General features: G+C 43.8%; 1 protein-coding gene across 8 annotated transcripts in view; it reads right to left on the bottom strand.

Annotated features, from left to right (window-relative positions):
* Positions 1 to 12,630, bottom strand: part of LOC141117456 (CD48 antigen-like) — a 155,065-nt gene extending 142,435 nt beyond the window's left edge. For all 8 annotated transcript variants that reach the window (XM_073610329.1, XM_073610331.1, XM_073610328.1 and 5 more), the window contains exon 1: positions 12,484 to 12,630. In XM_073610329.1, the coding sequence (XP_073466430.1) occupies positions 12,484 to 12,538 (55 nt within the window). In that variant the 5' untranslated portion in view covers positions 12,539 to 12,630. The remainder of the gene's footprint in view (positions 1 to 12,483) is intronic.
* Between the last annotated feature and the right edge of the window lie 1,005 nt (positions 12,631 to 13,635).

Raw genomic sequence — 13,635 nt, 5'->3', positions numbered from 1 at the left:
ACCAGTGCCTAAGGCCTAATTTTTCAGCTCCTGTTCAACAGGGGCATGTAATTACAATTCTTGATCTAATATTTCACAGCAGGGCCCTGTGAGGGCTTACAGTGTTGTGGCCACAGCAACACCTAAGGCCCAAATTTCTGCTGAGTATATAGGGCAGGACCCTACTTTCAAACATCTAACTTACAAACGACTCCTACTTGCAAACGGAAGGAGACAACAGGAAGTGAGATGAAATCTACCCCTAGGAAGGGAAATTCTTTCCTGTAAGAGTTAATATGGGAAAACAATTTCTCCTTTCCACTGATGCTTTCCAATCCTTGTTCCACAAAAAAACCCAAATTTTCAAAAAACATTTTTCATTGGGACAAAAAAGTGAGGTGAAATCTTCTGAAGAGGAGGAAAGACAGCAAAACAAATGTCACAGGGGTGATAACCCTTCCCTATGTTTTCCAAAAAGCTTAGAAAAGATTTTTTGGCTGGAGCTAAACACGTTAAAAATGTTCAAAATTACAAACAGATTCTACTTAACAACAAACCTACAGTCCCTGTCTTGTTTGCACCGCCTGTATACTGCTGTTCAGAGTATATAGGGCCTGGTGGCCCCACACCTTTCCTTATTTTAATTTGGGTGCGGGGTTCCCCTTAATATCCATACAAGACCCAAAGGGCCTGGTAATGGACTGGGGGGTACCCATGCCGTTTGTCTCACTGATTTTCATCCATATTGCCATGACCCGACATGACATTAAACCCGCAAGCAGTTTTAAATGAGATTTTTTCCTTTAAAAATGACATTTGGTGCAGGGACTGTTCTAAACATGGGAAACACGCGTCACTTTACAGGCATACTATAGACACCCCCCAGGTACGATATTTAAAGGAATATTTCACTTTTTTTTTTTTACTTTAAGCATCATTAAAATCACTGCTCCCGAAAAAACGGCCGTTTTTAAAAGTTTTTTTTGCATTGATACATGTCCCCTGGGGTAGGACCCGGGTCCCCAAACCCTTTTTAGGACAATACCATGCAAATTAGCCTTTAAAATGAGCACTTTTGATTTCGAACGTTCGAGTCCCATAGACGTCAATGGGGTTCTAACGTTCGTGCGAACTTTCGGTCCGTTCGCGGGTTCTGGTGCGAACCGAACCGGGGGGTGTTCGGCTCATCCCTAATCCTTAGACATAAGGAAAGCATTCAACTCCGTTACCTGGCCTTATATGGAATATGTCCTTCAAAAATGGGCGTTTGGAAACAACTTTTTGACCCGGATTTCCTCTTTATATAATAATCCTAGAGCATATATTAAATATGCTGGTTATAAGTCAACAATGTTTGATATCAAAAGAGGCACTAGGCAGGGATGTCCTCTTTCCCCATTACTTTTTGCTCTGTTAATAGAACCCCTGGCACATCTTATTAGAGCCAATCCTAACATTAAAGGCATAGAATTAGGTGGTCACCATCATAAACTATGTATTTTTGCAGATGAATTCTATTATTCTTGTCACATCCTCATATATCCACCCCTAACTTACTTAAAACATTAGATAATGTCGCCCATATCTCAGGACTTCACGTTAACCCAACAAAATCAAATGCATTAAACATTTCCTTATCTCAATCAGAACTTCAACAGGCACAAACTTCCTTAACCTTTAACTGGGTTTCAAAGCAACTTCCATACCTAGGAATAAATCTCACAATTTCCCTTAAAGACATATTCATGGATAATTACCTGCCCTCCTAAAACAAATCTCTGGCTTATTAAAACAATGGGCTCACCTTTCATTGTCATGGTTGGGAAGGATTAATGCGGTAAAGATGACAATACTGCCGAAATTCTTATACTTATTTAGAGTACTCCCTATATCTTTACCATCTTATTTTCTTAGACTCACTCAACGTAGAGTAATGTCCTTCATTTGGGGTACCACCAAACCTCGCATAACTAAATCCACGCTTTATCTCAGTAAATCAAATGGAGGTTTGGGACTACCCAACTTTTCTTCTTACTACTACGCCGCACAGATGGCAATTATTCCCAAATATCATACTTATGTTGAAACTCCTCTATGGGTATCTATTGAAACGGTGGAAAGTGACCCTATCTCAGTAGCAAATATGTTTTGGCTTTGTCCTGCGGATAGAGTACATCTTTCTAATCCTATCACGAAACAGACCCTAGCAATTTGGGATAAACATAAATATGCGCAAAATCTTCAATCACCACATAATCCCTTGCTTTCATTCCTTAATAATCCAGCCTTCTATCCTGCTTGGAAATTTCCAAGATCATTCTCTGTATGGTCATCTAAGAACCTAACTCGCTTATACAATCTATCCTCTGCTAAAGCCATTTATACCTTTCCTGTACTATGTGAGACCTTTGGGTTACCTAAAACAGAAATATTCCGATATTTACAGATTAAAAATTTCTATGAACCATTACTAAGTACAGGCTCAACCCTCAATCAAATGACTCAATTTGAGCAGATTTGTATAAGCGCTCTCACATTAGTGGACTTATCTCAATATTATACAACCAACTTAATATGATTTCTAGTGAGTCTCTACCCCCATACGCTACTAAATGGGCACAGGATATAAATTGAGAGTTTTACCACCAAGATTGGTCTAATATATGGTTAGCCACCAAAACTTCCTCTACAAACTGTTTTGCTGTAGAACCAAATTACAAGGTTCTAGCACGTTGGTACCTAGTACCAGCTAGAATAGCTAAATACGTCCCCACGTACTCACCTAATTGCTTTAGAGGATGTGACACATCAGGTAAACATTTCCACATATGGTGGCAATGTCCTGTAGTTCAGGAATTCTGGAAGAATGTATTTTTTATGGCTTCTAAAGCTTTGGAAATCAGTATTTCTCCAGACCCTGCTACGGCTCTCCTAAACTTAAGCCCTGTATACTCACGCATACTCAATTTCAATTGTTCATTCAACTTAGTACTGCAGCAAAGCAAACGATTGCCAAGGCATGGAAGTCCCAAAATTTAATTCTTGCTGAAGCCCAACACAGAATGAACAGAGCACTTGTATATGCTAAGATGACAGCTATTGAAGAAAATAAAATTAATCAATTTCGCAAAATTTGGCAACCATGGGTTAAACACTACCTTCCCACCGATTTTGACCAATCTCTGTTGTTACCTCAATATGTTGTAAACCATACTACTATTAAATATGTACTATTTGTGTAAATCTATCGTGGGCCGGGACACCATTCCGAGAGAATCTTCTTCTTATCTCTATCTTTCCCTCTTTCCCTTTTTATTATTCTTTTATAATGCTCTGGATACTTAGCCTGATTACTAGATTAAGAAATCGTTTCTTCCATCTTTTATTTTCAGCATACATATAGTAAACAAGGTTGTTTGATAACTCTAATATTTTTATTATATTGTAAAACGTCTTGAATGTATGCTATGTATCCATGCATTGTATCCTTTTCTTTTTCTTTTTTCTTTTGTGAAAACTCAATAAATATATATTTAACAAGGGAACATCTCCTTTGTTGATGGATTCTAGTTTGAGAGTCGCTGTCTGAAGACCTGGGAGATGCATTATAAGGCTGGAATAGTTCTAGATCCTCTTGGGCCTTGTCAGCCGGGGAGCCTGATAGAGTGGTGGACTAACAACAAGACAATGACTAATAACAAGGCAGTTCCACACCTGGCAGTAAGCAACAGTCCTAGGACAGAGCAGGATGAGGAGGATGAGGGAAGAGGGTGAAAAAGGGTTACTTCCCCTTTAAGAGCTGCTCCCCCCACATGATGCACGGGTATGGGTGGACCCACCTGATGCAGGACATGCAGGGCCTGAGAAAGTTGCAGCACACTGCCCGCAGGAGTCCCACCGCAGCAGGGCTGACAGCTCCCTTTCAAAATCCTGCCCTGGTGATGTCACCGCCATGCCCCCTGCACCAAATGGAACAACCACCGGGCACCTGCGCAGCCGCTGGGTCCCCCAACGCACCGTGCATGCGCAAACCAGGCCTCGGTTTCACCCGCGGCCTCACGCATGCGCAGAGGCGCCCCCATGGCTGTAACCGGAAGAGCCGCAGTGTCTTGGAACGCAGAAGCATTCCAGGCACCAGGAGAGGCCAAAAAAAAATAGAACCAGGGAGAGAAAGAATTGCAGGACAATACAAACAAAAACAAAAACTGCTGCCATGGGTACAGATTGTACCATCTTCTGCCTTGCCAGGCGGCTGTACCATGTGGGACGTTCTTCCTGGGTATGGACAGGATGCCCCCCACCACTGGGACACTATGCCTGGGAAGCCACTCACCCACCTGTGGCTGGGCTCTGGGCTCCCACACCGCTCAATCAACATGCCCGACTCCGGCCTGCTCAGGGCTTATTCATCCAGTCTGGATGTCAACTAGTAAGTGCATACACTGTGATGATCCAAGAGGAGGACAAAAAAGGAACGCAGTCTCTGGCCATGAGCTCAAATTTATGGAAGTGGGGTCCTATAGCATTGGAGAGGAGGCGGGGTTAAAGGGGTTGTAAAAGGTTTGTGTTTCTTCACCTTAATGCATCCTATGCATTAGGGTGAAAAAACACCTGTCAGTGACCGGCCCCCAAGCCCCCCGGTTTTATTTACCTGAGCCCTTAAACTTGACCCATGGGGATGCGCTGTCTCTCTGCCCGGGGTTCTCAGCTGTTGAGTGGATAGATTGATAGCAGCGCAGCCATTGGCTTCCACTGCTGTCAATCAAATCCAATAATGTGAGCGAGAAAAAAAAAAAAAAAAAAATTATATATATAGTTGTGTGAAAAATTATTTGCCAGATAATCAATCAAATTTTAATATTACACATAGATAACCCAAGTAAATACAAAATGCAGTTTTTAAATGATTTTTTCATTTATCAAGTGAAAAAAGCTGTCCAAACCTGCCTGGCCCTAGGTGAAAAAGTAATTGCCCCCCTTGCTAAATCATGAATCAACTGCAATTAATCACATTTTACAGAAAGCTGAGTTAAATTTCACTTGCCACACCCAGGCCTGATTACTGCCAGACCTGTAGAATTAAGAAATCACTTAAATAGAAGCTGTCTGACAATGTGAAGCACGCTAAAAGATCTAAAAAAGCAACACATCATGCCGCAATCTAAAGAAATTCAAGAACAGATGAGAAACAAAGTAGTTGACATGTATCAGTCGGGAAAGGATTACAAAGCCATTTCTAAGGCTTCGGAACTTCAGCCAACCACGGTGAGAGCCAATATCCACAAATGGAGAAAACTTGGAACAGTGTTGAACATTCCCAGGAGTGGCCGGCCAACCAAAATTACTCCAAGAGCACAACAACAACAACTCATCCAGGAGGTCATAAAAGAACCCAGAACAACATCTGAAGAACTGGAGGTCTCACTTGCCTCAGTTAAGATCAGTGTTCATGATTTGACAATAAGAAAGAGACTGGGCAAAAATAGCATCCATGGGAGAGTTCCAAGGCCAAAGCTGACCAAAAAGAACACAAAGGCTCATCTCACAAATCTTCATTATCCCCAAGACTTTTGGACAAATATTCTGTGGACTGATGAGACAAAAGTTTAACTTTTTTGGAAGGTGTGCGTCCCGCTACATCTGATGTAAAACTAACAGAGTATTTTATAAAAAGATCATACCAACAGTCACACATGGTGGTGGTAGTGTGATGGTCTGGGGCTGCTTTGCAGCTTCAGGACCTGGGCGACTTGCCGTCATTGACGGAACCATAAACTCTGCGCTCTACCAGAAAATTCTGAAGGAGAATGTCTGACCATCAGTTCCTGACCTCAAGCTCAAGCACACTTGGGTTATGCAGCAGGACAGTAACCTGAAATCACACCAGCTCTGAATGACTCAAAAAAAATGAAATGAAGGTTTTGGAGTGGCTTAGTCAAAGTCTGGACTTAAATCCGATTGAGATGCTGTGGCATGACCTTAAACAGGCCGTTCATGCTGGAAAACCTCACAATGTGGGTGAATGAAAACAATGCTGCAAAGAAGAGTCAGAGAAAAATTTCTCCACAGACATGTGAAAGACTCAGTACTAGTTATTGCAAATGCTTGATTGCAGTTGTTGCCGCCAAGGGTGGCACAACCTCTTGTTAGGTTTAGGGGGGCACTTACTTTTTCACATAGGGCCAGGCAGGTTTGGACAGCTTTTTTTTCCTTAATAAATGAAATCATCATTAAAAAACTGCATTTTGTATTTACTCGGGTTATCCTTGTAATCATAGGGGTAAAGTTAAATAATTTCCCTTTTTTCAAAAACAAACGTACAATAAGCACCTCATTAAATATACAACATACTATAATAGAGAATCATCTCAATAAGGTTGACTCATTACATTCAATGGGACCCTCAGCCAGAAGCCATCACTAGCACTTCTATAAAAAAAAAAATGATATTTGCCTATTGCGTTCTGATTCTTTAAATTATAAATTGCAGGTGCTCCAATCCTCACTTCCCCTCCACCCCCCCTTTGGGGTCACAACACGTGACTCCTTGTAAACCCAGCGGATTGGGGGCTCACCTTGGTGGACACTAAGAGGGCATGCGGAGGTCCTGGATCACTTGAATACAACCGTTTTTAAGTCTCTGGCTATACAAGGTCCACCAATTGAGGGGTAAATATACCATCATAGGTGTAGAGCAATGTATGGTTCATATATGATAATATAAATGAAGTAGTTTTCTACTCTTGTTGTAAATGTCTAAATATAAAATGGTACAAAAACTTTTTTTGATACATCTTATAGAATGCTAACAACACCCCGAAGAAGACCATGAAAATAGGCGTCGAAATGCATCGGGTATTCTCATGCATCCTATGGTGTAATGTAATTTGTAACACATTGCTCCTATGTTGTATAATGTCACCATCAATTTTGGCGACCTCGCTTCACATGTATTGACCAGAGCTCATATTTTAACTTTCTGTATAAATGAATCCTTTTTACATAATAAAGCAACTATGTTTTTTAGAATAGATACTTGTCCATTTTTTGCTGCTAAAAAGCCCACCGTGGGGAATTTTTCCATGTTTTCAGTCTTTTGGGGTGTGCAGCTTCCCTGACTCTCATACAGTCAGGTCCATAAATATTGGAACATCAACACAATTCTAATCTTTTTGGCTCTATACACCACCACAATGGATTTGAAATGAAACAAACAAGATGTGCTTTAACTGCAGACTTTCAGCTTTAATTTGAGGGTATTTACATCCAAATCAGGTGAACGGTGTATGAATTACAACAGTTTGTATATGTGCCTCCCACTTTTTAGGGGACCAAAAGTAATGGGACAGATTAACAATCATCCATCAACTTTCACTTTTTAATACTTGGTTGCAAATCCTTTGCACTCAATGACAGCCTGAAGTCTGGAACGCATAGACATCACCAGATGCTGGGTTTCATCCCTGGGGATGCTCTGCCAGGCCTCTACTGCAACTGTCTTCAGTTCCTGCTTGTTCTTGGGGCATTTTCCCTTCAGTTTTGTCTTCAGCAAGTGAAATGCATTCTCAATCGGATTCAGGTCAGGTGATTGACTTGGCCATTGCATAACATTCCATTTCTTTCCCTTAAAAAACACTTTGGTTGCTTTCGCAGTATGCTTCGGTTCATTGTCCATCTGCACTGTGAAGCGCCGTCCAATGAGTTCTGAAGCATTTTGCTGAATATCAGCAGATAATATTGCCTGAAACACTTCAGAATTCATCCTGCTGCTTTTGTCAGCAGTCACATCATCAATAAATACAAGAGTTACTTTCCTCCCACATACTATCAGGCTAAAGGATATTAACATCTTGGGATATGACGACAGGCATGCCAACCCCCCCCCCGCCTTCTTTCCCCTCCACCCCCTTTTTCCAATTTCTACCCTTCCCCCTTCTCTATTCTTCTTTTCTTTCCTTTCCTTTTTCTCTCTGTCTCTCTTTCAGTCCATTACTTTTCTCTTTCAACTACAAATCTTATTCAGTCACAATCTTAATGTCTACTATGAATATTAAGTTCATATATATTTTAAACAGCTGATTGATTCTAGATTATGTATGCTCGTTTAACCCTCTCAGCTCTTATGATGGCACTTCTGTGATTTTTACTTTTCAATGAGTATTTGTGCCTTCTGAAATCTACTTGTTTTGTACTTACAAGATTGTTTTTTGCATATGTCTTAAGTTCACTCTGTCTTTCTGTATTTCTTTTTTAAAAAAAAAAAAAGTCTTCAATAAACATTTATTAAAAAAAAAAAATCAATAAATACAAGAGAACCAGTTCCATTGGCAGGCAAACATGCCCACGCCATGACACTACCACCACCATGCTTCACTGATGAGGTGGTATGCTTTGGATCATGAGCAGTTCCTTTCCTTCTCCATACTCTTCTTTTCCCATCACTCTGGTACAAGTTGATCTTGGTCTCATCTGTCCATAGGATGTTGTTCCTGAACTGTGAAGGCTTTTTTAGATGTTGTTTGGGAAACCCTAATCTGGCCTTCCTGTTTTTGAGGCTCACCAATGGTTTACATCTTGTAGTGAACCCTCTGTATTCACTCTGGTGAAGTCTTCTCTTGATTGTTGACTTTGACATACATACACCTACCTCCCAGAAAGTGTTCTTGATCTGGCCAACTGTTGTGAAGGGTGTTTTCTTCACCAGGGAAAGAATTCTCCGGTCATCCACCACAGTTGTTTTCCGTGGTCTTCCGGGTCTTTTGGTGTTGCGGAGCTCACCGGTGCGTTCTTTCTTTTTAATGATGTTCCAAACAGTAGATTTGGCGGCACATATACAAACTGTTGTAATTCCTACACCGTTCACCCGATTTGGATGTAAATACTAGGGATGAGCCGAACACCCCGCCGTTCGGTTCGCACCAGAACATGCGAACAGGCAAAAAATTTGTTCGAACATGCAAACATCGTTAAAGTCTATGGGACACGAACATGAAAAATCAAAAGTGCTAATTTTAAAGGCTTATATGCATGGTATTGTCTTAAAAAGTGTTTGGGGACCCGGGTCCTGCCCCAGGGGACATGCATCAATGTCCCCTGGGGCAATCAATCCCATGTAATGTCCCCTGTCATGTGCCCTTTCCCATGTAATGTCCCCTGTCCCATGTAATGTCCCCTGTCCCATGTAATGTGCCCTGTTCCATGTAATGTGCCCTGTTCCATGTAATGTCCCCTGTCATGTGCTCTGCCCCGTGTAATGTGCTCTGTCCCATGTAATGTGCCCTGCCCCAAGTAATGTCCCCTGTCATGTGCTCTGCCCCATGTAATGTGCCCTGCCCCAAGTAATGTCCCCTGTCATGTGCTCTGCCCCATGTAATGTCCCCTGTCCCATGTAATGTCCCCTGCTCCATGTAATGTCCCCTGTCATGTGCTCTGCCCCGTGTAATGTGCTCTGTCCCATGTAATGTGCCCTGCCCCAAGTAATGTCCCCTGTCATGTGCTCTGCCCCATGTAATGTGCCCTGTCATGTGCCCTGTCCCATGTAATGTTCTCTGTCCCATGTAATGTCCCCTGCCATGTGCCCTGTCCCATGTAATTTGCTCTTCCCCATGTAATGTTCTCTGTCCCATGTAATGTCCCCTGTCCCATGTAATGACCCATGTAATGTGCTCTACCCATGTAATGTCCCCTGTCATGTTCCCTGTCCCATGTAATGTCCCCTGTCATGTGCCCTATCCCATGTAATGTCCCCTATCATGTCCCCTGTCCATGTAATGTGCTCTACCCCGAGTAATGTCCCCTGTCATGTGCTCTGCCCCATTTAATGTGCCCTGTCATGTACCCTGTCCCATGTAATGTTCTCTGTCCCATGTAATGTCCCCTGCCATGTGCCCTGTCCCATGTAATGTGCTCTACCCCATGTAATGTCCCCTGTCCCATGTAATGTCCCCTGTCATGTGCCCTATCCCATGTAATGTGCTCTGCTCCATGTAATGTCCCCTGTCCCATGTAATGACCCATGTAATGTGCTCTACCCATGTAATGTCCCCTGTCATGTTCCCTGTCCCATGTAATGTCCCCTGTCATGTGCCCTATCCCATGTAATGTCCCCTATCATGTCCCCTGTCCCATGTAATGTGCTCTGCCCCGAGTAATGTCCCCTGTCATGTGCTCTGCCCCATTTAATGTGCCCTGTCATGTGCCCTGTCCCATGTAATGTTCTCTGTCCCATGTAATGTCCCCTGCCATGTGCCCTGTCCCATATAATGTGCTCTTTCCCATGTAATGTCCCCTGTCATGTTCCCTGTCCCATGTAATGTCCCCTGTCATGTTCCCTGTCCCATGTAATGTCCCCTGTCATGTTCCCTGTCCCATGTAATGTCCCCTGTCATGTTCCCTGTCCCATGAAATTTCCCCTGTCATGTGCTCTGCCCCATGTAATGTTCCCTGTCATGTGCTCTGCCCATGTAATGTCCCCTGTCCCATGTAATGTCCCCTGTAATGTGCTCTGCCCCATGTAATGTCCCCTGTCATGTCCCCTGCCCCATGTTATGTCCCCTGCCCCATGTAATGTCCCCTGTCATGTCCCCTGCCCCATGTTATGTCCCCTGCCCCATGTAATGTCCCGTGCCCCATGTAATTTGCTCTGCCTCATGTAATGTCCCCTGTCATGTCCCCTGTCTCATGTAATGTCCCCTGTCATGTCCCCTGTCCAATGTAATGTCCCCTGTCCCATGTAATGTCCCATGTAATGTGCTCTAAGCATGTAATGTCCCCTGTCATGTTCCCTGTCCCATGTAATGCCCCCTTGTCATGTGCCCTATCCCATGTAATGTCCCCTATCATGTCCCCTGTCCCATGTAATGTGCTCTGCCCCAAGTAATGTCCCCTGTCATGTGCTCTGCCCCATTTAATGTGCCCTGTCATGTGCCCTGTCCCATGTAATGTTCTCTGTCCCATGTAATGTCCCCTGCCATGTGCCCTGTCCCATGTAATTTGCTCTTCCCCATGTAATGTTCTCTGTCCCATGTAATGTCCCCTGCCATGTGCCCTGTCCCATGTAATTTGCTCTTCCCCATGTAATGTCCCCTGTCATGTTCCCTGTCCCATGTAATGTCCCCTGTCATGTTCCCTGTCCCATGTAATGTCCCCTGTCATGTTCCCTGTCCCATGAAATTTCCCCTGTCATGTGCTCTGCCCCATGTAATGTTCCCTGTCATGTGCTCTGCCCATGTAATGTCCCCTGTCATGTCCCCTGTCCCATGTAATGTCCCCTGTAATGTGCTCTGCCCCATGTAATGTCCCCTGTCATGTCCCCTGCCCCATGTTATGTCCCCTGCCCCATGTTATGTCCCCTGTCATGTCCCCTGCCACATGTTATGTCCCCTGCCCCATGTAATGTCCCGTGCCCCATGTAATTTGCTCTGCCTCATGTAATGTCCCCTGTCATGTCCCCTGTCTCATGTAATGTCCCCTGTCATGTCCCCTGCCCCATGTAATGTCCCCTGCCCCATGTAATGTCCCCTGCCCCATGTAATGTCCCCTGTCATGTCCCCTGTCCCATGTAATGCCCCCTGTAATGTGCTCTGCCCATGTAATGTCCCCTGTCCCATGTAATGTCCCCTGTCATGTCCCCTGCCCCATGTTATGTCCCCTGCCAGATGTAATGTCCCCTGCCCCATGTAATGTCCCCTGCCCCATGTAATTTGCTCTGCCTCATGTAATGTCCCCTGTCATGTCCCCTGTCCCATGTAATGTCCCCTGCCCCATGTAATTTGCTCTGCCTCATGTAATGTCCCCTGTCATGTCCCCTGTCCCATGTAATGTCCCCTGTCCCATGTAATGTCCCCTGCCCCATGTAATGTCCCCTGCCATGTGCTCTGCCCCGTGTAATGTTCCCTGTAATGTGCTCTGCCCCGTGTAATGTCCTCTGTATGGATCAACTCTGCAGGAAAAGAAAGCACAAGTTTCACAATAAATAGGTATGTTTTGATATGTATTCTTTTATTTAATGCTATTGCTACAAATAATTTTTGTTATCAACAGCTCGCTGATCATGCCAATGTTCTGTGAGCTGTAGATGTGAACATTATTTCAGGGGTTCCCATAATGTAAAAAGGTTGAGAAACACTGGGTTACACTATAAACACAAGAAGGTATAAAGTGTGAAAGCACATAAAGATAGTAAAGCACTAAATCATTGTTTCTCAGTAAATAGTGATTATCTCTTTTACACATATTCTTATTATCTCTTCTGTCTGTCTCCTTATTTACATTACATATGTATATTTATTACTTTGTGTTATTTTATTACTATTAACATATCAGTGCTTCTCAAACAATATCTTACATTCTCAAACAGTCCTATCTTCCTTATGTGTGTTGGAATATTTGTTACATTTCTATAATACTGTGAGCATTAGATACTACACTTTCTACACTGTTCTCTGGGTATTTCTGCCAGCATTGATACCTAGATATTAATGTATATAATCTGTATGTACTCACCACAAGTCATGCAAAAATAGAGTAATCCGAAAAGCAGTTCTGTTCCTAAGGTCATCTTTGTGAAATGTTACAATATACGTACACAATAGAGCAAAGCTGAGCTCATGTTTCACAGACTCCTCCTCCCATGAGCCTATATTCACTAGCAAAAAGCATCTTAGAGACTGAATGCTAGGGTACAGCTATCATATCTTACATCAGAGTCCGCACAGAGCCCCCTTACATCAGAGTCTGCACAGAGGTCGCTTACATCAGAGTCTGCACAGAGGTCCCTTACATCAGAGTCCGCACAGAGCCCCCTTACATCAGAGTCCACACAGAGATCCCTTACATCAGAGTCTGCACAGAGGTCCCTTACATCAGAGTCTGCACAGAGGTCCCTTATATCAGAGTCCGCACAGAGCCCCCTTACATCAGAGTCCGCACAGAGCCCCCTTACTTCAGAGTCCACACAGAGCAACCTTACTACAGAGTCCGCACAGAGCCCCCTTACATCAGAGTCCGCACAGAGCCCCCTTACATCAGAGTCCGCACAGACCCCCCTTTCTTCAGAGTCCGCACAGAGCCCCCTTACATCAGAGTCCGCACAGAGCCCCCTTACTTCAGAGTCCGCACAGAGCCCCCTTACTTCAGAATCCGCACAGAGCCCCCTTACATCAGAGTCCGCACAGAGGTCCCTTACATCAGAGTCCACACAGTCCCCCCTTACATCAGAGTCCGCACAGACCCCCCTTACATCAGAGTCCGCACAGACCCCCCTTACATCAGAGTCCGCACAGAGCCCCCACTTACTGTAAGGGGGAGCTCTGTGGACTCTAATATAAAGGGGAACGCTTATTTAAGGGAGTCTCTGCTCACCAAAGCCCCACTCTTGTATCAGAGTCCACAGAACACCCCTTAAATTCATTTTATATACACACTGGGAGGCAGGAGAGAGGGTGAGCTTACTCACCCCAGGATGAGGCTCAGGAGCAGGCTGCCTGCACCTTTTAAATCTTTCTTCCTTCAAGAGGGAGTCCCGCGAAAAAAAAAAAAATTAAAAGTCAGCAGCTACAAATACTGCAGCTGCTGACTTTTAAAATAAAGACACTCACCTGTCCCGGGGTCCAGCGATGTCGGCTCCCGTGACCAAATCGTTCCTCGGTCCTCGGG

The sequence above is a fragment of the Aquarana catesbeiana genome, linkage group LG13, assembly GCF_042186555.1.
Source record: "Aquarana catesbeiana isolate 2022-GZ linkage group LG13, ASM4218655v1, whole genome shotgun sequence".
Classification (NCBI taxonomy): Eukaryota; Metazoa; Chordata; class Amphibia; order Anura; family Ranidae; genus Aquarana; species Aquarana catesbeiana.
Note: the sequence above shows the minus strand (reverse complement) of the source record. Positions and strands in the feature narration are given on the sequence as shown.